This window comes from Umbelopsis ramanniana (genome assembly GCF_025399195.1).
Source record: "Umbelopsis ramanniana AG unplaced genomic scaffold K450scaffold_3, whole genome shotgun sequence".
NCBI classification, from domain to species: domain Eukaryota; kingdom Fungi; phylum Mucoromycota; class Umbelopsidomycetes; order Umbelopsidales; family Umbelopsidaceae; genus Umbelopsis; species Umbelopsis ramanniana.
Genome location: NW_026252089.1, coordinates 143,459 through 166,309, shown reverse-complemented (window position 1 = coordinate 166,309; position 22,851 = coordinate 143,459). Strand labels below are relative to the sequence as shown.

The 22,851-nt window shown below is 42.7% G+C and overlaps 7 protein-coding genes and 1 non-coding gene across 8 annotated transcripts; 3 read left to right on the top strand and 5 right to left on the bottom strand.

Annotated features, from left to right (window-relative positions):
• Nucleotides 1-21: 21 nt before the first annotated feature.
• K450DRAFT_276834 (uncharacterized protein) lies at nt 22-1,327 on the bottom strand. The gene is made up of 3 exons (XM_051593243.1): nt 1,052-1,327; nt 819-975; nt 22-749 (listed from the first exon to the last, which is right to left on the bottom strand). Exons 1-3 carry the CDS (start codon nt 1,188-1,190, stop codon nt 302-304), a joined length of 744 nt encoding a protein of 247 aa, XP_051448821.1. The 5' UTR covers nt 1,191-1,327; the 3' UTR covers nt 22-301.
• On the bottom strand, nt 1,282-6,483 carry K450DRAFT_220109 (uncharacterized protein). Its single transcript, XM_051585493.1, has 8 exons — nt 6,197-6,483; nt 5,481-5,966; nt 5,377-5,396; nt 5,246-5,311; nt 2,813-5,183; nt 2,571-2,737; nt 1,994-2,501; nt 1,282-1,933 (listed from the first exon to the last, which is right to left on the bottom strand). Exons 1-8 carry the CDS (start codon nt 6,291-6,293, stop codon nt 1,374-1,376), a joined length of 4,275 nt encoding a protein of 1,424 aa, XP_051448820.1. The 5' UTR covers nt 6,294-6,483; the 3' UTR covers nt 1,282-1,373.
• Nucleotides 6,484-9,346: 2,863 nt separating this feature from the next.
• K450DRAFT_220099 (uncharacterized protein) lies at nt 9,347-10,934 on the bottom strand. The gene is made up of 2 exons (XM_051585492.1): nt 10,103-10,934; nt 9,347-10,031 (listed from the first exon to the last, which is right to left on the bottom strand). The coding sequence occupies exons 1-2, from the start codon at nt 10,679-10,681 to the stop codon at nt 9,411-9,413; spliced, it is 1,200 nt and encodes a 399-aa protein (XP_051448819.1). The 5' UTR covers nt 10,682-10,934; the 3' UTR covers nt 9,347-9,410.
• A 1-nt stretch (nt 10,935) lies between these two features.
• K450DRAFT_220097 (uncharacterized protein) lies at nt 10,936-11,523 on the top strand. The gene has a single exon (XM_051585491.1). The coding sequence runs from the start codon at nt 11,189-11,191 to the stop codon at nt 11,408-11,410; it is 222 nt and encodes a 73-aa protein (XP_051448818.1). The 5' UTR covers nt 10,936-11,188; the 3' UTR covers nt 11,411-11,523.
• K450DRAFT_220094 (uncharacterized protein) lies at nt 11,523-13,648 on the bottom strand. The gene is made up of 4 exons (XM_051585490.1): nt 13,513-13,648; nt 13,280-13,432; nt 12,081-13,087; nt 11,523-12,016 (listed from the first exon to the last, which is right to left on the bottom strand). Exons 2-4 carry the CDS (start codon nt 13,311-13,313, stop codon nt 11,636-11,638), a joined length of 1,422 nt encoding a protein of 473 aa, XP_051448817.1. The 5' UTR covers nt 13,314-13,432; nt 13,513-13,648; the 3' UTR covers nt 11,523-11,635.
• An 820-nt stretch (nt 13,649-14,468) lies between these two features.
• Nucleotides 14,469-14,539, bottom strand: K450DRAFT_t10. Its single transcript has one exon. It is a non-coding gene; the product is annotated as a tRNA-Gly (tRNA).
• A 2,670-nt stretch (nt 14,540-17,209) lies between these two features.
• On the top strand, nt 17,210-18,266 carry K450DRAFT_296607 (uncharacterized protein; the record flags this gene model as incomplete). Its single annotated transcript, XM_051593642.1, has 3 exons — nt 17,210-17,334; nt 17,400-17,593; nt 17,662-18,266. The coding sequence occupies 3 exons, from the start codon at nt 17,210-17,212 to the stop codon at nt 18,264-18,266; spliced, it is 924 nt and encodes a 307-aa protein (XP_051448816.1).
• A 204-nt stretch (nt 18,267-18,470) lies between these two features.
• K450DRAFT_220087 (uncharacterized protein) lies at nt 18,471-22,834 on the top strand. Its single transcript, XM_051585489.1, has 14 exons — nt 18,471-18,627; nt 18,702-18,810; nt 18,876-19,210; nt 19,286-19,588; nt 19,649-19,769; nt 19,843-20,037; nt 20,114-20,256; nt 20,322-20,660; nt 20,725-20,951; nt 21,027-21,229; nt 21,293-21,557; nt 21,621-22,244; nt 22,323-22,503; nt 22,578-22,834. Exons 1-14 carry the CDS (start codon nt 18,524-18,526, stop codon nt 22,771-22,773), a joined length of 3,345 nt encoding a protein of 1,114 aa, XP_051448815.1. The 5' UTR covers nt 18,471-18,523; the 3' UTR covers nt 22,774-22,834.
• Nucleotides 22,835-22,851: the final 17 nt, after the last annotated feature.

Below are 22,851 nucleotides of genomic sequence, written 5' to 3'. Positions count from 1 at the left end.
ATGCTTGCCTTGATTCAATACCTTGTTACTCAATTTGTAGTATGCCTAACAATCCATCTGAAACGTTTGAACGTTGCATGTCCTACCAACACATAGTGGACAACCATCCTATAGACATTCAAAATACCATTATTCACTACATAAGTCTGTCTGGAAAAGAAAAGAGCAAATTTGCATGCGATTTATTCTTTCTCTTTTCACTTGATTTCTACAATGCCTGATTGCAGTAAGGCGGTACGTTTAATAACTCCAAACGAAAATGAAGGATACATGCGGTTTTTTTGGTTAAAAAAAAAAAAAGTTATCCGTCATCTTCATCCATTAATTCATCAATCTCCTCTTCGTCCTCTTCGTCATCTGCTTCATCTTCCTTGACTTCTTGACTTGCGGCAGGCTCTGCAGCAGTGTCGTGCGAGGTTTTCTCAGCCTCGGCTAAAACATCCAATAATACGCGTCGCTCTGTTCGCAGTCGCTTGAGCTTTTTCGTGGCTTCCATGTACTCCTCGTTCAAAGCCGAATTTTCTCTTAAAATATGGTTGAGTTTGGTTTTCACCACCTTATATCGCTGAACAAAGTTTTCGGTTCCTTCAATGTTACTAGCTTCACTCATATCGATGGGCCGTCGCTCTTTCGTCAAATAGTTGGCGCGATGCTTAGCCAGAGCGCTTTTTTCCTTGACCTTTCGGTGGTTGCCATCCTCCTCATGTTCCGTGTTGCGATGCTTGAGCATAGCATCGGTTCTGCTGAAACTGAATAAAAGGGGTAAGTTAAGGGAGAGATTATCATCACCATATTCGTGGGTTTGGCCGTTGTCTAACCTTTGAAGGCACCCTGGATGTGTGCAGGTGTATGGCTTTTCCCCTGTATGCGTTCGCAGGTGCATCATCAGGGCAAAACGAGAGTGGGACCTGATATTGGATCGCGTACATCCTTCCCAGAGACAGTGATAGTCTGGCTGTTTCCATCCAATGTGATCTAGGTTGTGGAAACCCCCACCCCTTACCTTCAGTAACGTGACATATAGGGTGTAAGAATGCATGGGATCATTTACCTTGTGATAAGTGGGACGACAGTGCGGCATGGTCAGGAAACGATTTTGAACAATGATCCCATTCACAGGTTAATGCCGTCGTCTTGTCATTTGCATGGGTGTCAAAAACCGTAGGAATGGGAGACGTGATTATGGACATGGGCGATGTGTCCGAATGTGCGTCAAGACAATGCAAAAGAGTTAATTACAGTAAAAACCAACAGTAAAGAGCAAGATGGTATGTGGAGAATTGGGTTAAACTGTATTGCGTTGAAAGAAAGGAAAAAATTATTGTTGCGGACGGAAAATACAAAATAAAAGGAATGCTCAGTCAGTAATATGCTCATCGCCAGTTCTGATATCCACCACCACCACCACGGTTGGTTGATCCTCCCCCTCGAGTCCCAATACTTGTTCCACGCGTCGGTCGTCCCATATTATAACCACTGCGTCCTCCACGCGCACCATAAGTCGACGACGGTATTGCATTATTAAAGTAGGTGCTTGGTGGGCCGGCCACCATTGCCGGTTGGTTTAATGGCACAGGTCCACCCCTTGGTTGATACGCCCAACTCGCTTGATTGCCATTGTTCTTGTCATACTGCCCAGACAGATTCTTGGCCATCATCTCCGGAGTTTTGAATTTGCTCTTATCTTTGTTCTTGTAACCAGGGCTATTATGGTCAAGGCCACTTTGTGGTGAATGAGGTGGTCTGCTCCGCTGGTTGTTGGGCTGCCAAGCAAATGGTATCATGAAACTGCCACTTTGCGAATGGTTTGACGTGGCTTGGTTAAATGGTTGTTGCAGAAACTGGTTGCCAGACACATACGATTGCTGTGGTATCAAATAGAATGATTGTTGCTGGGATGCTTGAGGTTGACCAGGCGTGCCAGGAAAATGTCCTGCAGTGGGCTTCCTTAGCACTCATATTATAACAAGTAAAACTTTCTATCAACACTTACCGGTTTGCTCAGGGGTCATGTATACCGCATTGTTGGGCATGGTGCCAGCAGGGGAACTGATAGCCATGGGATACATCATGACGGGGAAACTCGTATTACCCATCATTCGAGGATCAATCGCTACTCGCCGTTGCTGTTGACTATCATGACGCCTGTTCATGCCATAGTGCCCTTTTCCAAATCGGCCATGACCATGGGACAACGGGGAGTTTGAATGAACATCTTTCGATCGATCCTTAAAGCTTGGCGAGGAATCCACATCCTCACTAGAATTTCCATGAACCAAATTGTCAACTAGAGCACTGGTGTCCAAGTCAATATGGGACGCCAAGTCTTTGGAAAACAGAACACTGTCATGCTGAGAAGTAGAACTGGGTGATCCATTCAATGGTGATGATACACCCCAGGTACTGGTCAGTACCAAGTTCATGCGTTCAGTAGGCTGATGTTCTATGGCAACTCTAGGGGACTCCGAAGAAGGTGCCGGCGAGGAATCAAATTGGATGTCCTAAAATAAACAAATGTTAGCTGTGTTTCACGTTCATAGAGCGAACCATGTCAATTGTCCTGAACTTACTACTTCTTTATCAGCATCCGTATCATTCTCAAATCTGAACTTGATCGTGGCTGGTCGTTTACCAACTATGTTGTCAAAAGTTTGAGGGAACAATGGTGTTTTTGATCCTCCAAGCGAACTCTTTTTCTTTGGTGCCTTTTTCTTCGATGGGGTTTGTCGGCCAGTATCTGATCCAGAGCGAGGAGTTTTTATAAGTCCACTGGTCACGTAAACGGCAGATTTGGCTAAACATAACGACATACCTGAACCGCCAGATTCTTCTGTCTGTGATCCTGGGGTACTTGTCTCCATGGGTGAATCGGCATGGCTAACATCTTTGACATGACTGGAGGACTTGTGAGTCTGACCTCTGGATGTACTGGCTTTGGATTGTGATATGTCTGCAAAATCAAGCTCTTCTTCAGCACCGATGACTTTCTTTGGTATATGTCGAGTGGATGACGATATGCTATTCGCTATGGTCAGATCACCAGCCGCTGATGCCTTAAATTCGTTATCGGTGGTGGCACCCTTTGACTCTGCTTCACGTCTCTCTTTGGCGGTAAGCTTCTTTTGTTTCTGTCGATGAGGTATTCTCACCTCGATATCGAGCTGCTCGTCGCTACTAGGATTGCGTCGCCAAGACGATGATGAATCAGCTCTGCTATTCGAGGGCGTAGGCGGCGACTGATTTTCTGTCATTAAAGATGCGTCTTGTGTTTCCGTCAGGTCACGAGCAAAGCGACCACCACGACCACGTCCTCGGCCACGTCCTCGTCCACGTTCGAACTCCGAGCCTGAGTCAAAGCGAGCACTGCCACGACCTCTACCACGAGTCTCCTGGAGTCCTCCTCGAGATTTTCCACGATGACCACCGCGCGTACTTCCGTCTGTTCGGTCGGCTGGAGATTCCGAATCTTCTGCATCAAATGGCGGCGACACTTGAGAGTTATCAGGTGTTTCTGACATGCTATCTTTGGATGCTGCTAATTCTCGAGCTTCGGCTTGTAAAGTGTTAGCATAAGCATTCCAGTCGTTGGGTGCACTTCTCTCCTTATCTTCAAATCCGTGATCAGCATTCTCCTTCATGAAACGCTTCCATTGCTTAAAACCCGGAGTTTCTTCTGCTTCACTCTTGGAGTCATCATCAGCATTTGCCATCTTAGCCTTGCTGCTGTTATCTTCCAGCTTGGTTCCCTCGGGTGCTGACTTCTTGGCCTCATCAACCTTCCAGGTCGATGGTTCAAGATCACTCACAATCGTTGACCACGCTGCTCCACGTTGCATTTCTGGCTCTGTTATCATTTCTATTTTGAGAACAGTTTCTGCCGTTACAATGGACGATGGATCAGCTGTGAATGTGGGATCTTCTGTAGAAGTAGCCAACCAGTTGGCGTCCCCTTCACCTGTCCAAGGCTTGGATTCAGTTTCGGCACCGACTTCTGTTGTTATTTCATCTGAACCAGACATGTTGCTTGCTGTAATATCGACAGCGGGCTTTGTATTCGATTGAGAGAATGCCATGGGCGACTCAGTTGTGTCTGACCGTTTTTCGTTCAAAGTTTGACGGATTGAAAACATGACCTTATCGATGTTGGATATGGACAGTGACTTCTGAGGCTTTTCGGGTGACTTTGGCGCCGTGTTGGATTCTTGATGTAAGCTGTTTGATCGCGCTGTACCAAATTCTTTGCCAGCAACAGGACGGACAATGGAAGCCCAAGAGGAAGCCTTCTTCGCATCAGCCTCTGATTTGGAGTATGATTTATCATCAGTGCTCGACGTTTGACCGATCAGCTCGGATGTCGCTGGTTCGATTGCTTCGGTAGCTTTTGCAAGTTCGAGTGCCTTTTGTTTCGCCCTTTCTCTTGCAGCAATATATTCGGCTTCTTCTTCATCTCGTCGCTTCTTCGCTCTTTCAGCTGCGGTCATCATTACTTCTTTTTGTACCGCGGTAACTTCAGGAGGACGGTCTATTTCGCCAGGAGTTGGACCATGAGCATTGATAGTTTCAGAATGAGCTTGATCAACATCAACTGAACCGTCATGTACACTGTGATCGGATCTTGAGCTGACACCTGACACTCGCCTTGGACGCTGCAGTAATGTAGGATGAAATTCATCGCGTGTTTCAGAACTAGCCCGTCGTTGATAACTATTCTTTCTCCAAGATGGATCATGTTCGCTATCCTTCCATTGATCTGTACCAGGACGTTGCGTGTGATAGAAAGATGGCTGTCTCCCTGCACTGTCTCGTCTGTCGAAAAAGGTTGATCGGCCATCATGTCTTTCATAACTTCCTCGGCGATCATAGCGAGGATTGTGATCATCTTCTGGACCTCCTCTGCCTTCGTGATGACCCCTCCATCGGCTATCTTGGTGAGGGGGGCGTTGGTAGCCATGGTTACGATCGTTGTGGCGAGCGTCACCCGTGTCATACAATGGCGGATGGTGCCTGGATTGTGCATGATAGCTTCGGTCGTAATCATCCGTGAACCGATCAGCTGGCGTTACCGTCTCTTCTTCTTGCTGAACATCACTGTCATTATCATCCGCCTTCTGTTGCACAGTCACCGTTGTGCCGTCCGCGAATTCAAGAACTGGGGCGGAGAAATCCAAAGCTTCATCTTCCATCTATGATAAACATAGTTACAGCAGTAAGCATATGATAAGACCATCTAATGTAATGACTGTACCTCGTCCCATTTTCCTTCCATATGGCTGCTAACAGAGCCTTTCCTATCGACAGTTGAGCTTTCATCCTTCTACGAAATCACAATGGTTAAAAGAAATGATTTGCATATCGTTCGAGGACGATGGTGTTTACCTGGAGTTTTTTATCTTCGGCTATGTAATGGAAAGAAACGCATTTTATAAGTAACCATTCTCGTCATTACTGAGCGAATGCCAGGTTGGGATCAGTATACATACGTTTCAAGTGGTCCATCGTTTCCGCTGCAGTGGGGAAATCAGACGATTTTTTTTCCGCGGTAGGAATGACCGTAGTAGGCACGGCCCAGGCTCGCGTTACAGGCTGTGATTGTACTTGCGGTGATAGTGTTGATCCCTTTGGTGATCCTTGAGACAAGCCAGAGTTTGTTAAACTTGGAGATCCATTTTCTCTCTGGAGCATAAGAACGGACGATGATGGTGAGCGCAGCTGTGCCGCAGTTGCACTCGTGTCGACCGTGGCTATAGGAGATTGAGGTTTGACGCGAGAATCGCCACCTTTTCCAGGTGACGTGATCAAAGCAGGCGAAGACGATGGTGATCCCCAGCCAGAAACTGTACCAAGGACCACAGGTGCTGTCGTTTCCATTCCCGCATGTTCTCGTCGTAAACTTGGTAAGTTTATTGGTCGAGGAGCCGAAACTTTACTGGTCAGTAGTCTTGCTCTTGTTTGATATCCTCTTCCAGCTACAATAGGATAAAAGGAGAGCGAATATATTAGTGTCTGACTCTACGGAACGCTGAGTTGCCATCATCAACTTGCATGCCGATCATCGGAATTAAGCCCGAGATCCACATTTTCGTGCATCATAGCCTAAAACGAATCGCAACATTGCCCGTTGAGGTTCGCTGTGGGTATAGAATAGGCTCATGCTAACATGACATGGACGTTTAATTAAATTAGAAACCATACTAACTTCCAGGACCTTGTGACTTAATGCTGTTCGTTGTATTAGACTTCTTTCCCAACGGTAAGTATCTCCCGGTTGGTGAAGCAGGTCCGTCTCCAGACATTAGCAGCTTTTAGAAAAATAACTGAGCTGAAACAGGGATGTGTGTACGAAGAACGCTGTGAATGTTGCTGGTAGTCGCCGTAGTAGGTATTTTGTGCTGCTTGCACGAAATCCCGTGACTACTGGGTTGTCAATGCCGAATTTCGTGGTTATTGCTAAAGCAGATAAACTTTTTCAATTTACAAGTTCCTACGAACCTTTGAATAAACTAGTTTCTAAGCAGATCAAACTGCTTTTCACATATGGTTTTTAAGTCGTCAAATACCGTAATAACGTAGCCGACGTGGGACTATGTAGCGATGGATGGCATGCGCGCGCAGTCAGAGTGGCATGTCCACTCTTTTCTGAACAAGAATAGATAAATATGATTCCAGCAAGAAAAACACTCTGAATACCTCTCGAACTTGGATGTCTGTTTACCCCCTCGGCGCAAATAAAAGGAAATCATCAAGGCACGTTGTCGTATACAAAAACCACGCTTTTCTTCACCAGCAAACTTAATGGATTATCACCAAACGAAAGCGCTGATAATGGTAATGAGATACCATAGCTTTTCATGCATTTCATTCCTTGGCTTTTACTTTTGACGCTGTCCCTTTGAAATGTATGAGGGAAAAAAAAAAATTGAAGAAGCGACTTGTTGCTTGCCTATCGCCTGGCTTCCATGATATCACTACCCATAATGTTTCATCCACGAATATATCGCCTTAAAATGTTATCAAAACGAAAAGATAGCAGGCCCACAAAAGACCTAACAGTACAGGGTCCATTGCTCTCGATGGTTGGCATGTCAAATGAATGGTACTCTGAAATCCGCTGCTTAGGTTGTGCACAGACCATGGATGTTGATATTGTGACCTCAACAATCCAAAAAAGCAAATAACCGCTAAGTCGTGCTGTTTCCCGAGCGCTCCCCCCCACCACTTTTCTACTTCTTCTCACTCTACAAATACACTTATAAAATACCTCTTCCTCTTTTTTGCTCTGCCATATAACTAATATACCATTCTCTTCGCACTATGGTAGAAGGTCCAGACGACCCAAAAGTACTATCGGGAAACTCCAAACCGTACTTTGCTGAAGAGCCCAAAAGACGAGACGCTCGCCTCAAAGCCCTTTTTTCCGCCCTAGCAAATCCACAGACAGGCTACCTGGATACAGAGTCGGTCCTCAAAGGTATTCAGACACTGACGTATCAGTTGCCAGCTCAGAAACGAAACGATATCGTCAAAAAGCTAGTGGAAAAGTGCGACACATCGAAAGATGGCCTGGTCGACTTTGACGAGTTCGAGACCTACGTTGTGGGAAAGGAAGAGGAACTGTGGCATTTGTTCGAGCAAATAGACCGAAGTGGGGATCAAGTTTTGCAGCGAGAAGAGGTCAAAACGGCGCTTAGACGAGGCGGAGTGGCTGCGACGGACAAGGAAGTGGACGATTTTGTACGAGCCATGGATCAGGACGGCGACGGACAGATTGATTTTGCAGAGTGGAGAGATTACCTTCTTGTATGTAGTAATCCTTTCCTCTTTGACTTTCGGAGCCAAAACACTAACCTATGATAATTCTCACCGTCACCACTAATCCGTATTCGGAACTATAGCTACTACCACGAGATACCACTAGCATCGTCGAAGTCTTCCGATACTATAACACTTCAACGCAACTGAACCAAGATGCAGACGTTGTCATTCCACCTAACGATGAAACAGCCCAGTATGCCATGAGATACCTTTTGGCTGGAGGATTTGCTGGAGCCATCTCTCGTACCTGCACCGCACCTCTGGATCGTTTAAAGATCCATCTTATCACCTATGTTGCGGAAGTTGCAGAGCCATCTAATTCACTACTTAAACGTGCACCGCGAACTTCTCTTATACAAGCTGTTCGCACTATCTATGAATCTGGCGGCGGTCTTCGAGCCTTTTTTGTAGGAAATGGCCTGAATGTGGCTAAAATTTTTCCAGAATCAGCCATCAAGTTTTGGTCCTTTGAGAAGGCAAAAGTGGCCCTTTCGAAAATTGAGGGTCTCGATGACAGGAATCACATATCAACAGCATCACGATTCGCTGCCGGTGGAATAGCAGGCATCATCAGCCAGTTCGCCATCTACCCGGTAGAGACGTTGAAGATTCGAATACAGTCGCAACCCTTCGCGAATTCCAGTAACGTCGACCCTAAGCTTTCAAAAGCTGTGAAATCTACCATCGCCACTACAGCTCGTCAAATGTATCGCAACGGTGGCTTTTTGGCATTCTGGCCAGGACTGGTAAGAATCTCTATCATTTTTTGATAGGTTATGTAACCCCTCACTAATCGGACATCGATCCTTGACAGACGCTGGGTTTAATAGGCGTGTTTCCGTACCAGGCCCTAGATATGGGCATCTACGATACACTCAAAACATCATACCTCGAGAAATTAGATCAAAGCGAGGAGAAACAGAAGACACCAAGCATGTTTGTTCTATGGGGCTGTGGCATCGTCAGTGGCAGTATAGGTGCCTCTAGTGTATATCCACTTTCTATGATACGAACGAGGTAAGAAATATGTCCGAGCTAGCATGTCTACAACCAAGTTTCTGACGTCTTTTTTAAAGGCTTCAAGCTCAAGGAACGCCTGGAGCAGCTTGGGCTTGTGCTCGCGACACATTTAAAAAGGAAGGCCTCATAGGGTTCTATGCTGGGCTGACGCCAACCCTCATCAAGGTATGTTTTTGTTTCATCATTCGCAACACCGTTGATTTGAGAGCTAGTAGCTGATATTTCCATTTAGGTCGTTCCGGCAGCCAGTATTAGCTACGTAGTGTATGAATGGAGCAAAAGGCTGTTGGATGTCAATGATGATTAGCCTAGTCAGGCTATGACGACATATGCATGCTTCTGGACATAAAGTGTTCCAATGTGTCTCAAAATTTAGATAATTTTGTTAGCTGGCTGTCAACAACATCATTGTTTACCCATTTCTGAACCTCATCTACTTTAAATGTAAATAAAACTCATTCGTTCATTCATGGATTTTGCACCATTTTGGGTGAATTTTCCCGTGTTGAGCGCGTTCTTTTCTTTCGTTTTGTTAGGTTATGTAAACGATGCTTTCAAGTTTTTTATTTCATATGTGACTATCCTAGAAGAATGTAGCCAAGGAACATGGAAAAAGCAAATAAGGAAGATTGCATATCGCCGAGACGAGAACTTGCAGCAGAATCTTGTTTTGGTGCAGTCTTTGAATTCACCTGAGTACCACTGCCTTGACCGACAGTAGGAGCGAGCTGGTCTGCTGCAAGATTACTTTTGCAATCAAATGAGGTACCCTTGATGACGGTAACACGCATGTTATCTAAGCCATTGCACTGGAATGAACTGCTAGTCGTTTGAAGGCGCATGCCACCACGCACATCCTGGAGAGCTGGAATATCGACCTTGTCAAAGGCGCCAGAAAGGTCGATTGAGCCTCGTACCTGCTCCAACTTGGGGAATCCGTCGATGTTGACAAGGTTGCTGTTGTTACCAATAGAAAATGTTCCACCCACAAGAGTAAGTTGATTCATGGAAACTTTGTTAAGTTGATTGTTGTCCACCACAATTAAAGCGCCTCCCAGAGTTTTCAAACCATCCACTGACAACTGTTGCATGTTGTTCTGGTTGAAAGACAAGTCTTGTGAAACTTCGGATAACGCTGAAGCATCGAAGCTGTTCAAGTTACGGAAGGTGGCTGACTTTGCTGACGTGAGCTTGGGGAGCTATATAAAAAAAGAAAGGGTTTAATTTGCATGATTTCTTCCTCGAAATAACATTGCGAATGAAAAAATACCTCGAGAGCGCATGAAGCACTGTTTGCAGTAATGAAGATCTCTCCATCCACCTTCATAAGACCAGGGAATTGAATAGATGTCAAATTCTTGTTGTTGGTCAAAGTGAGTTGTTGCAGACCGTTAATGTTGGCATTTTGAATATTGACTGCTCTGGTATCGGTAAGTGACAATTTGTTCAAGCCGTTGATCGTATTCAAGAAACCAAGGTCCATGAGTTCAGGAAGTACACTCAGGGTGAGGCCGTTAACTGTTTGAAGTTTAGGAGCCTGGAAAGTTCCAAGGTGGACCTGGTTTGAAAGTTCCAATTGTCCTTGAACGGTTTGCAAAACTGGTGCACTAAAGCTTGACAGAGCTGCATTGTTCTTCACTAACAGATCACCTGTGACAGTTTCCACTCCCTTTAATTGCAATGTTTCAGCGTTCAAATTATCGATGGTGATGCTACCAGTATATGTCTTGCAAGAACCGATGGCATCTAAATCTGCTTGTGAGGCTATGGTGGCCGCACCAGAACAGCCTTCTGCCTTTACAGCGGCAATGAGCGTAAGGGAGAATACAAAAAATACGGTCTTGATCATTGTTTCAGAAGTTTGAGGATCTTCGTATGTCAAAATGAATATGAGGATTTGCTTGAAATGGTGAGAAAACTGGCTCTATATAACGACCGCGGTCTACCTTCTATGGACATATCTGTTTGTGTCCAATAGAAATGATATTGTAGAACAAGAATGTGCAGATAACTACTACAACATGAATATCAGACACTCTAAAATATTTGAACGGTTTCAAAGCTGCCATAACAGATATGTAATGTAAACGCATGATTGTTGATAGAAAGCCATACCCACTGCTTTTGTTAAAATTGAGCTCAAGAGGAGACACTTCTCCACTTCCACCCTTTCAAATAATTTCAACCACTCATGAGGGGTCCCTTGTAAATTTCCCTTTTACCATTTGTGTCATGATGATAGGGTCTGCACCTACCAAAATCACACGATCCACTTTGTTCTGCATAAAAAGGCGTATTTAAGACGAGCAAGCTTGCCTTCACAAGTGCCTTTCACTTCCTTAGCCTGAACTTCGAAATGCCTCAATTCATCTCTTTAACCGAGGACCAAATGCCTACTGAAGATCAAAATCAGCATGCCCACGGTCATGGCAGAAGGGGTTCCACTCATGAGCCTTTAGGTGTTTCAGCTGCCAAGCCAAAAAATATTCCATTAGCCCCAGCTAAAGCGGAGACCGTAACGTTACCTTCTGACGCTGAGGCGACTGTCACTAAATCGACCTTAGGCAAGCTGGCATAGAAATTCAAGTATCCTCGCTACCATTTTGCTATCACTTAGCTCTCCGTCTTGTTTATAAATCAATCATCACATTTTTATTTACATGTAATAAAGTATCCAGACACACATTTGTTTCTATATAACTATTAAGAAGTGAAAATGGCAAGGTCAACACTTCAATTTTTAAAGCTTCCTTCGACAGAATATTCAACAGTGGATCAAGCAGGCATGGCGAGGGGTTTACCGTCAAGAGTTCACTGGTGCCATGCTTTGCACGAGATGCTCTATATCTATTGCATTTAATTCTTCAGACTTAGCCACATCCGTGAAATCCTCTTCTCCGGACATGCTGATACCTGGAGTTTGTGGAGTCATAGCACTGGAGCTGACTAGAGTGTAATTTGAGTCTGTTTTTTCAAGTGTAGGAGCCGTAGTAGGCTCTGGATCGGATTTCTTGGATAAGTGGGCCGACAAATCCCTATTCATGGCAAAGCTATTTACACGATCTTGAGTGAATATTTTCTTCAGTTCTACGTCGCAGAGAATATATCTTCTGTCAGTTGGATCCTGTAGATCCTTTTCTTTGATGTATTTCCAAAGCTTCTTTACGACTTCTGGCCTTGAAAGCTACACCAACATAAGTTAGCCAGTTGATAATAATTCAACATGATATACAGCTGCCTTAGCTTACTTCTGACACGCCTGTGAAAGCTGCTAAAATGGGACTCAATATCAGTGGTTTGTTCAGTCCAGTATTTCGTTTCGGTTTCGGAGGAGCGTTCGGATCGTCAACAATGGCAGCAGTACGTCTCTTTCTTTTAGCCTTCCCAACGTTCTTTTTTATATTTGACTTCATATTCATCTGCCGTAGCTTGGCTATCGTGAGTGGCCACGATTGTCCATTACCGTGGCCACTGCCTACGTATGGCTGCTGCTGTATTCTGTTATGTTGTAACTGGTTATTTGGAGTGCTCAGTATAGGTCCTCCCATCTCATGTTGCTTCATTTGCTGCACTCTATACTGTGTGTCGTAAGCTTGATGGAACTGCCCATAAGAAGTAGGGCTAATATGGTATTGTGGTGTCTCAGGCGCTTTTATGCCGGGGCCAGGTTGCGCAGAAGAGGAGAACGTGTAGTATGGAAGATAGTTTGAGGATAAATGAGCTTGGAAATTAGCCATAGGGTCTTGCGACATTACATTGCTGAAAGATTCTGGGCTCTGCGACTGAAAACCTTGCGTCGGAATTTTCTGGTTTCTTAATCTTATTTCAGGCATGAAGTCTATGCCGTTATTTTGTACATTCATCATATGACTGTGGAGGTTACTTGCTTCTGAATATGTAGTATATTGAGACGTAGGCATTGAGAAGTCGTTGAGAGTATATGAACCAATGTGTTGTTGAAATGGATCGTAGTCCGGTAACTGCATACCCATTAACATCGATTTGCCATCATCTGATATTGTTGTGGTTTCGGGAGAGCTCACAGATGTCGTTAGCATAATATTCGAATCTCGTCCGTCGCTACCTTCGTGCATTGATACACTGCCATGCTGATCCTGAAGCTCGTAAAAGCATTCCATAACCAAAGACTCTAAGCTTTTCTTATGATCCTTCAAACAAATATTGTAATTTTGCTCCAATTGAGTACGCACTTTCTTTGCTGTTACCATAGAGAGATCCGACACTTTCAATATGTCTGTTGGATAGAAACAAAAGAAAGAAAGTTTTTAGCTTCTTGCATCATTGGTTTCCAGACTAGATATTTTGTATGATCGCATTGAGAAATATCAATTTTTACAATGACTTTCTGCTACCTTCAACTCAATTTGATTTTCCACAAATTACGCTCATATGTTTTGCTTTCGATATATTTTAATAAAATACTAACCTAATATCTTTGGTCTGAACTGTGCTATATCCATTGAATTGTCAGAAAAGAAGTGAACGACTGTTTGGTGATAATGCGTGGTTGCGAATTCAACCTCAGCTGGATTTTGACAGTAATAACTCCAAAGGGAATGTCGAAATGTTGCAATGTCAACTGCTATATGAGAGAAATGTTACCAGTCTGTGACGAATCTGCAACCAAAAGATATCACTGCTCAAGAATTTGCGGCTGACCTTGTGTATAGGAGTTAGCGGAGGCTCTGTTAAGGGGCCAACCAATTCAGGGTCCTAGAAATGTTACTAGTTTGGAGTCTTTAAATCCGAAGTTGTTGAAAACAAACAGTAACTTGCAGTAAAGACTGAACTTAGGTAGAAGCGAAGAGAAAGGATAAAGAAAGACAGAGGGGTCCGTATACTTATATTGCAATACGAGAAGGGATCAAATGCTGATCGATCTCTTCCCTGACCACTCAAAATTGAGGAGTCACGCAGTCGCATCCTTCAAGTTAATCGTTTTTGAGCTGAACTTAATGCCTTCCTATCATCCGGTCGCCGATCACATAACAGATTTTTTTTTTTTTTTAGTGGAGAATCCTCGGCTGTCGTTCTTGAGCGTCACAATTCAGGCGTGGGTGTAAACAGATTTGAACAACAATACCGTTAATTATCCTTTTTCAATGAGGTGCCTACTAATTATGCAAGCTTAGCTCCAACATTTCACGATGAATTCAAACTTCATGCTAGATGCTAGTTAGTTATATCATCGCATGGTGAGGTCAATTTAGCTTAGCATTTGTTTATAAATCGGTCACAGGTCTCATACAATCGAAAAGTAAAAAAAAAAAAAAAAAAAATGGTTTGCCGATATCCAAAAAGGTTACCTGTCAAAGTTGAAAGATCATAGTATCTGAGCCCAGGTTCTCGTTTTATAAACATCTGGGCGCCTCTGCCCTTCAAGTCAATTCACGTACCAAGGGCCGAAGCTTGTAGTATACTACAACTAGCTACACATAAGCGTCTTCTTGTCAAGGACGATTAACAAAAACACCCCTTCATTGATGAAAATTAACTAGTTCAACCTAGCGCATACCTCAAGGAAAAAAAAAATTCAGCGGCGTAGCCCACTAGAGTACACAGTACCAGAGATATACAAGAAAAGATTGACTTTTTGCTCAAAGAACAAAAAGATTTGCGCAGTCCGGGAATCGAACCCAGGTCTACCGCGTGGCAGGCGGTAATTATACCACTAAACCAACTGCGCTTCCGATATTTTTTGAACCAGTAAAAATTACTCATTCATAAAGTCAAGTCTGACTGTTTCAATTTTCACATTTTCGAGGAAGGCTTTGTCCAAGTTGCTTAAAAATTTCATAGAAGCATATAGATTGTCTTCTTTGAATAAAAAAACAAAGATTTTTTATAAATAGTGCGCTATCCTAAGGTCACTACATATAAGATTGATCATTGTTGCTCCCGAACGTAACCTGATAAGATAACTTTGGCTTACAGCTGTGCTGATCATAAGTTTGTCAAAGGGAGCGTAGTTTTTTTGTAAATAGAATTCTACTGATAAATAATCCTTATTAGGGAATTCCTTTTTGCAAGGAAATGGCATCCTTGCTTTCATGTTTTAATAATATGGCAAGTCATTAGCAATGCATTACAATTTCTTCTGCAGCAGTTACTTATTCTTATATGTTGTCATGGTCTGATGCACGCAGCTATATGGCGCCTGTCCAGAAATTGCAAATATACTGAAACATGAGCCCATCATTTCTGTGCAATATTTTAGACATTGTTGCTTCACACAATTTCATTTCGACTCCATTTTAATAAACCCATATTATTGAGCAAAAGCCCTGAGTAAACGCCCTCCTAGATTATGATTTCTCAAATGCGAAGAACATGCGACCATCAATTCATTTACATTTGATTATTGGGGTTTTCTTAGTTTGGCGTTGGTTCTACTGTGGGATAACTAGTTCAAGGAAAAACAGGACAGAGGAAACGAGTAGCTACTATCGAGTATATTCTATATAGATTATTATATTAGTTGATGATTAGTATATATTTCGACCCGCGTGGGAATACAGCAAGCTTTTTTTACGAGCGTACGCATTTCAGTAAATATCAAGCGCAGTTGTGCTTGCTGCATGCACACAATGTTAATATAATATAATTTTTTTTTGGAATTCCAGTATTGGTTTGCAGAAAGGAAATAGGTCAGGCAATATATGCTACAATCCATCCTCCTAGGCTAAGGCTCAATTAATATATTAATATTAATATTAACATTAGAATGTGATGTAGATAATATCGAGACATGCTGAAAATTCAAGCGAGTGGGGCGCTGAATTAAATATCGCTTGTACCGAATGGATTCGTGATCAAATGTGTAATACCGATCAGCAAAAATTTAGAAGCCCCTGAATTCATAGTCTTGTCCCTCAATGGCATGGACATAGTGGAATAATTTTCTCTAGATCACAATCCTCGTCATATCCTAGCGTCAAGTGAGTGGAAATAATCCGTTCAAAACATGCGCCGAGTCTTCTTCGCGTTCTATCGTTCGAGCGTCCATGCTTGCCAAACTTCGGGCAATATTTCCAGGTATAAGTGAAGATCAAGTGTACATAGGTCCTGATGTTCCTCTAAAGCCAATTGGCTCTAGACTTCCAAAATAAGCAGCTTCGTTGGGTCAAGAGACAAACTGCCTATAAGAAGAGCTTTCTCAGATCAGCCAAAGCGTTACTCAGTTCCACAACAATAAGAACCTCAAGTCACGTGGAAAAAATAGTTTTTTTTTTCGTTACCATCCGGATACAGTAGAAAACATAAAGTCAGGGTTTATCTTTTGATTGTTCACTTTTGGCAAATGGCCATTGCAACTCTGCTTAAGTTATTACCAATATCATAAGTAATCAGATTTAGTGGGGAAGTCTCACTTATTTGCATGCAATAACATGCTGCCAAAGTAATTAACAATACACGTTGAGTTTAGTCAACCCATGTCCACTATAGGATAACCAGCATCAATCGCACGAAAGGTGAAGACAGTATTGTGGACTGCAAAATACTTTCCACAGTATGTATAAGCCAGTGACTTCCTCCTCATCAAATGTAACTTTATGCTCCATAAAGCTTATAATAGCAATCCTCTATCGAAAGGGCGATCCGTTTACAAATTCCTTCTATGTTTTCTTAAAATAAATTTAGCTGCCTCCGTGTCATCGTCATCCAATAGTTAAAGCATTTCAAGATTCATAGGTCAAAGTACTAAAAATGCAGCCTCTTCTATATGGATTGCAACAGTAACACGTTCTCTACATTTGTTGGATACTCAACTTTCATAACAATGTAAACTCCAAGCTATTCGTTCAACCTTTGAATATGTGATATCAAAAATTGCTCAAATTTATAATATCCTCTGGCATTTTCGACTGAAGCAATGAAACTGCCCGAATATAGACATGTTGGTTTTTGTCGTAACATCAGGGCCATCACCTAGCCAGATCCACTCTGGTATGGCTTCGGTCTGGTTAAAAGGCCTTCAAATTCTTCGCCATCGGCCATTCAACTCTTTGAATGTATCCCAGTCACTCAGCTATAGACTCGCGTTAAAGCCATGTGTTACAGATTAAAGTGCATAGCGGGTCCCGTCGTAACGGGATAATACCAGCATAGTCAATTCCTTTCGATGATATTTTCTTTGCTTCTAAGTATCTGTTATTATCCGAATGCTTTTGGTGTATTTCCATATTATTTTTCGATCTTTACTGCTGCAGGAAAGGGAATATCGTCAGAGAAGAATAGGCTGCAGATTTGTCGCACCGGACTTCATTAAGTCGCAATGTATCACAAGACAGCGATACCCGTCAATCACGGTATATAAGTGGGCATCTCTAAATGTGTTCTCCCCTGTTCATCAAAAATGCGGGTTATCAGCTCGGTTGCCATTGGACTCTTGGCTTTTTCGTCTGTAGTGGTATCTGCTCCTGCTAAGAAGTCTCACGACGTGGTTCATGCACCTGGAGGCTCATCGCTGTATGGTATAACGTAAGATACTGTTTATTAAATAACTTCACGTATAAAAAATGGCAAGGTAATAATGTTAATTCTAGTTATAACGCTTTGGATGCTAATGGCCTTTGCAAGTCTCAGTCAACCATCACAAAGGATGTAAAAAAATACAAAAGTAACGGTATCATCAATATCCGAACATACTCTCAGCAATGCAATCAGCTGGATCTTATTTTGAAGGCTATCAAAAGCGCAGGAGGTGGAATGACAGTTCTAACCGCCGTCTGGATAGATGGTAAGACTAACTTGGAAATCCTAATGCTCCATCAAGACATAATTATAACACAATCGACTATCACTTAGGCAATAATAGCAACTATTTGTCAGAAGTCAAAACGTTGACGCACACTCTCAGTTCAAACAAGCTGTCGTCGTCCTACATCTCTGGAGTGTTGGTTGGAAACGAAGTGTTGTTCAACAAAGTTATCAGCTCATCCCAATTGGCCGCGAAAATCAAGGATGTCAAATCCAAAGTCAAATCACACAGTCTTTTGGTCGGTACCTGTGAGATACCGCCGTCATTTACTTCAGCCGTCATCAGTGCTTCAGACTTTTTGGTAGCTAACATTCATCCATACTTTGGTCAAGTACCAGCCTCTCAAGCTGCTCAAAACCTGGTACTCCAGTATAACAACTTGAAGAAGAATGCTAAAGGCAAACCACTGATTGTTGGCGAAACTGGCTGGCCAACAGCAGGTGCTACTAATGGGCAGTCCGTACCCAGCACTCATAATCTTCAAACATATGTCAGTGACATTCAATGTATCGACAAGAGCATAAAGTATTACTTCTTCGATAGCGTAGATACACCCTGGAAAGCTCCTGGAGTGGAACAACATTGGGGACTGTGGAAATCCAACGGTGCATCCAAGGGCATCAAATTTAAACCGACTTGTCCCAAGAAATAGAACAGCATTTTCCATGTTAAGCATCCCAGTTTTTATCACTTTTTCTGTCACTAAAAGAAAAGAAATAAACAATGTTATATACACAATTATCCAATGTTGCCATAACAGCATTTGTGAGCATACTGGCTGTTATGCCTTGTGGAGCAAATGGATCACTGAGTTAAACCCAAAAAAATACCTCTCCGCACTTCGTCTTTAAACAACGCGCCATAACACGATAAGACAGTCTGGTGTTTAGACTGCACATTGTCGGTCGAATGAACCAATACAATTACGTAGTCTCGGCACAAAAGCCAACAGCGGTTAGCTTTTCGGTCAAAGGCAATTTCTTGTCGCCAAATGAACAATGTTTGATTGTCAGGTACGACCTTTATTGATCTGAATGCATAGACTCAAGCCGATCACCGACATAACTGACTGCCATCGTTATAACAGCAAAGGATCAAGGATTGAAGTCTTTCGGTTCGACGGAGAGAAGCTCAAACTCGTTGTAGAGTTTGGGATCTGGGGTCGCGTTGCCAGCTTGAAGTTATACCACACTACAGTAAGAATAATCGAGTTTCCTCGTATAACACGATGCCCTAAACCTAAGTCTGACTTTTTCGACAGAATCGGCCAACAGCAGAGTTATTTGTACTTACAGAACAAAGCAACTACTGTATTCTAAGCTACGATGACATTTTACAGCAAGTCGTTACGGAATGCAGTGGACAGCTTGCGGAAATCGGCGCCAAGGCATACGACGATGGATCTGTAGTCGACGTTGACGATTCAGGTCGAATAGTCTGCACAAGTATCTACTTGGGAATGATCAGGTTCCTACAACTAAACACAGGAGTTTGGGGCGAAAATATGCAGCCTATTGCAGGGCGGTCATCTAGCAAAGGAAAAGAGGTGATAGGAAAGCGAATCTCAACTGAAGTTGGTATATCCGTTAACATGAGGTAAGAAAGAAGGGTGCCAGAAGGGAATGGCTATGTAAACATGTTAATAACATCTTGTATGTGGGTGACGCTAAGGTTTCAAGAGACGAACATTATATCTTGCTGTTTTCTTCCCAGCATGTCTTTACCTACTCTCGCCATATTATACCAAGATGCTCACGAAGATCGACATGTGACTTCGTATGTAGTCAATGTTCGAACAAACTCGAAAGCTGCAGGCATCATTCCTTCAACTAATGTGGAACCTGGCGCTAATTTGCTTATCGCGGCCCCTCCACCTTACAATGGCTTGATAGTCGTAGGCGAACAAAGCATAATGTATCTTCAACCAATGAATCCGCCGATTACAATTTACATGGATGCTACTGTCATGAAAGCGTGAGTACACCAAAGAAAATGTTATCAATTATGCGGACACGGTAGCTCATTTTATGAAAGTCATGAGGTAATAGATGCTAGTCGGATATTACTAGGCGACTATCTTGGACGACTCTATCTGCTGATATTGCTAGTAGAAAACCAGCATGTCAAAGATATACACCTCGAAAAGCTAGGAGAAGTATGTACATACATCGTCTTGTCTTGGTAATATTGAAATGATACTGAATTCGACATCGTCTTTCGAATTACAGATATCTGCTCCTACCTCCCTTTCGTATCTTGGAGACGGCGTTCTATTTGTAGGCTCTGCGTATGGTGACTCCCAGTTGGCTCAACTGAATACTGATAAAAACGATGAAGGCGACTATGTTACCATTCTTGACGAAATGACCAATTTGGGACCGATTACAGATTTTGCTCTAGTGGATATAGAAAAGCAAGGACAGGTAAGCAAGCCAATGGCTTTTGTAAATGCTTTCCGAACTCTCATCGGTGATTAATGGCGGTTTTCATTTGATGTAGGCTCAAGTAATTACGTGTTCAGGTGCGGGATCAGACGGCTCATTGCGTATCATTCGAAATGGTGTAGGCGTTCATATACAAGCTTCGTTAGAGATAGTGGGAGTCAAGAACGTACTATCTCTACGTCCCGCGTACAACAGCAAGTAAGTATGGATCGTCACCGAGCTCGGCGATATGGTCTTCCACTAATCAGTGAACCATTATTCAGTATCGAAGACAAACTCGTCATATCATTTATAGAACAGACCAGAGTTTTGAGGCAAATTGAGGATGAGCTTCACGAAATTGAACACTACTCTGGTTTCTGTTTGACCAGAACAACATTAGCAACTACAAACACCGTTGACAATCATGTTGTACAAATCACTGATCAAAGCGTGCGACTGTTTGAAATCAGTGACAATGGTAATTTGCTGGATGAATTATCAGCAGAGGAAAACGCACGTATCACGATTGCCACAACAAATGCCAGAAGGTGTGCTTTTTCAACGGGAGAAGGTACATTGAATCTCTTGGAGTACAAAGCTGGGAAGCTGGAGCGATCTGGGTAGGTTAAGACAAATGCATCAATCTTTTGTTGAAATGATTTACTAAGAGTTCATGCGTGTCAGGTCAACAAAATTGGCCAACGAAATCGCATGCATACATATTAATCAATTCCCACTTGCATTTGACGATGATGTGATCGTTGTTGGTTACTGGACTACCATGCGAACACAACTTCTCTCTGCTCGGGATTTGAGTGTAATAGCAAGTGTAGATCTTGGAGGAGATATCATACCAAGATCTATCCTTTTAACAGAGTTTGAAAAGGAATTATTCTTGCTAGTCGCCTTAGGTACAGTGCACAAGATGTTATGGAAAACGCAGAAATGACGCAAAAAGATACTTACATTTCAACATAACTGTATAGGTGACGGGCAGTTGTTTAACTTTCAAGTGGATCCTCTCACCTTGCAACTCTCCAACCAAAAAAAGGTGTCGATTGGCACACAACCAGTTACTTTGAATACCTTCTCAGCGGGCGGAGCAACACATGTCTTCGCTGCGTCCGACCGACCGACGGTCATTCATAGCAGCAATCACAAGATTTTGTACTCTGATGTCAATCTCAAGGTATAATATGCACGGCGATCTATACTGAATGATAAGTGATATTTACGTATAAGTCTTCTCCAGGATATGAGCAATATTACAGCATTTCGCAACCCATCATTTGAAAACTGTATTGCATTTACGACAAGTTCAGGAGTCATGATAGGTCAAATAGATCAAGTTCAAAAACTTCACATAAACAAAATTCCTTTGGGCGAAATGGCGAGAAGAATATGTTACCAGGAGTCTACCCGTACATTTGCCATCATAACAACCAAAATGGAAACAAGCTTGCCGGACTCGTCAAAGGATTCATCTATTAAAATTCTTGATGATCAAAGTTTCGAAAGTAAGTCTACATGAAATCTATATCATTTAACTCAAAGGAGAATAACTCATGATTTTCCCTCAGTCTTAGATACACTTACTCTCGAAAGCTTTGAAGTTGGTGAATCCATCGCGAGCTGTTCCTTTGACGGTGGTGCGTCGGACTTCTATATCGTTGGTACAGCGACCGTAGTTCCGGGCGACGAAGATGTCCGAAAAGGTAGAATCCTTGTCCTCCAAGTCAGCCCCGAGAGAAAATTGATTTTGAGACATACAAGGTCGATCGATGGGTCACCGTATTGCATCCAACCGATGGACAACAAATTGGTGGTGGCGGTCAATGGAACCATTGGCATTTATGAGTGGATTAACCACGGCTTGAGCAACGTCTGTTGCCATCGCTCCAATACGATTGTTGTCGATATGGCTGTCAATGGTAATCAAATCGTCGTTGCCGATTTGATGAGGTCGATCTCCAAGCTCGTATATGACAAGAACAGTCGAACCATTCGCGAATTAGCAATAGATCAGAACTCTAATTGGATGGCCAGCCTATCGTTAGTGGATGACAATATCGTAATTGGTGCTGAGGTTGGCTATAACTTGTTCACATTGGCCCAAATACCAAACAACACCATGGACGATACGGATCAGTTCGAAGTTATTGGGGAGTGGCATTTAGGCGAGTATGTCAATCGTTTCAGGAAAGGTAAGTTTTATATACATCATCACTGCGAAATTTCTCAATTTTCTGTGTTGTTTAATCATTCTTCTTTCTAAAATCCAGGTTCTCTTGTGATGAACCATTCTGATACAACTACGACCTCATCATCAACACTGTTCGGAACTATCAATGGCGTTTTAGGTGTGATGCATAATCTAACAGCAGATCAATATTTGCTGTTTTCTCAGGTTGAAAGCAACATTATACATATTGTTGGCAGCATTGGACATTTCGATCACTCCAAGTAAGACGAGAAACAAAAGAATCGCTTTGTTGGTTTGAAGATGATGACTAATGAGTGTTATTCTTCTGGGACAGATGGAGAAACTTTCGTGGTGACCGTAGAGTAGCACCACACAGAGGATTTATTGACGGCGATTTGATAGAAAGTTTTCTTGACTTAAATCGATCTCAAATGCAGCAAGTTGTTGATGGAGATATGGGTGGACAGCGGCTTAACTGCAGTTTAGAGCAATTATTCAGAATTATCGAAGAGTTTTCAAGACTTCATTAGTAGCTAATAAATTATAAAAACGACTTCTAAGTATGTTAACGGTCGTAACAATAGCAATCAGGACACATAAAAGATTTT

Coding starts and splice junctions, on each gene's coding strand:
- K450DRAFT_276834 (XM_051593243.1), bottom strand. CDS start 1,190: ATGTCCATAATCACGTCTCCCATTCCTACGGTTTTTGACACCCATGCA. Junction 976..1,051: donor GTCGTCCCACTTATCACAAG/GTAAATGATCCC, acceptor TCCACAACCTAG/ATCACATTGGATGGAAACAG. Junction 750..818: donor CATCCAGGGTGCCTTCAAAG/GTTAGACAACGG, acceptor CCTTTTATTCAG/TTTCAGCAGAACCGATGCTA.
- K450DRAFT_220099 (XM_051585492.1), bottom strand. CDS start 10,681: ATGATCAAGACCGTATTTTTTGTATTCTCCCTTACGCTCATTGCCGCT. Junction 10,032..10,102: donor GTGCTTCATGCGCTCTCGAG/GTATTTTTTCAT, acceptor TTTTTTATATAG/CTCCCCAAGCTCACGTCAGC.
- K450DRAFT_220097 (XM_051585491.1), top strand. CDS start 11,189: ATGCCTCAATTCATCTCTTTAACCGAGGACCAAATGCCTACTGAAGAT.
- K450DRAFT_220109 (XM_051585493.1), bottom strand. CDS start 6,293: ATGTCTGGAGACGGACCTGCTTCACCAACCGGGAGATACTTACCGTTG. Junction 5,312..5,376: donor CCGAAGATAAAAAACTCCAG/GTAAACACCATC, acceptor ATTTCGTAGAAG/GATGAAAGCTCAACTGTCGA. Junction 1,934..1,993: donor CATGACCCCTGAGCAAACCG/GTAAGTGTTGAT, acceptor AGCCCACTGCAG/GACATTTTCCTGGCACGCCT.
- K450DRAFT_220087 (XM_051585489.1), top strand. CDS start 18,524: ATGAACCAATACAATTACGTAGTCTCGGCACAAAAGCCAACAGCGGTT. Junction 20,038..20,113: donor ATATAGAAAAGCAAGGACAG/GTAAGCAAGCCA, acceptor CATTTGATGTAG/GCTCAAGTAATTACGTGTTC. Junction 21,558..21,620: donor TGATGATCAAAGTTTCGAAA/GTAAGTCTACAT, acceptor ATTTTCCCTCAG/TCTTAGATACACTTACTCTC.
- K450DRAFT_220094 (XM_051585490.1), bottom strand. CDS start 13,313: ATGGATATAGCACAGTTCAGACCAAAGATATTAG. Junction 13,088..13,279: donor GTTCAGACCAAAGATATTAG/GTTAGTATTTTA, acceptor TCTATCCAACAG/ACATATTGAAAGTGTCGGAT. Junction 12,017..12,080: donor CTTTCACAGGCGTGTCAGAA/GTAAGCTAAGGC, acceptor ATGTTGGTGTAG/CTTTCAAGGCCAGAAGTCGT.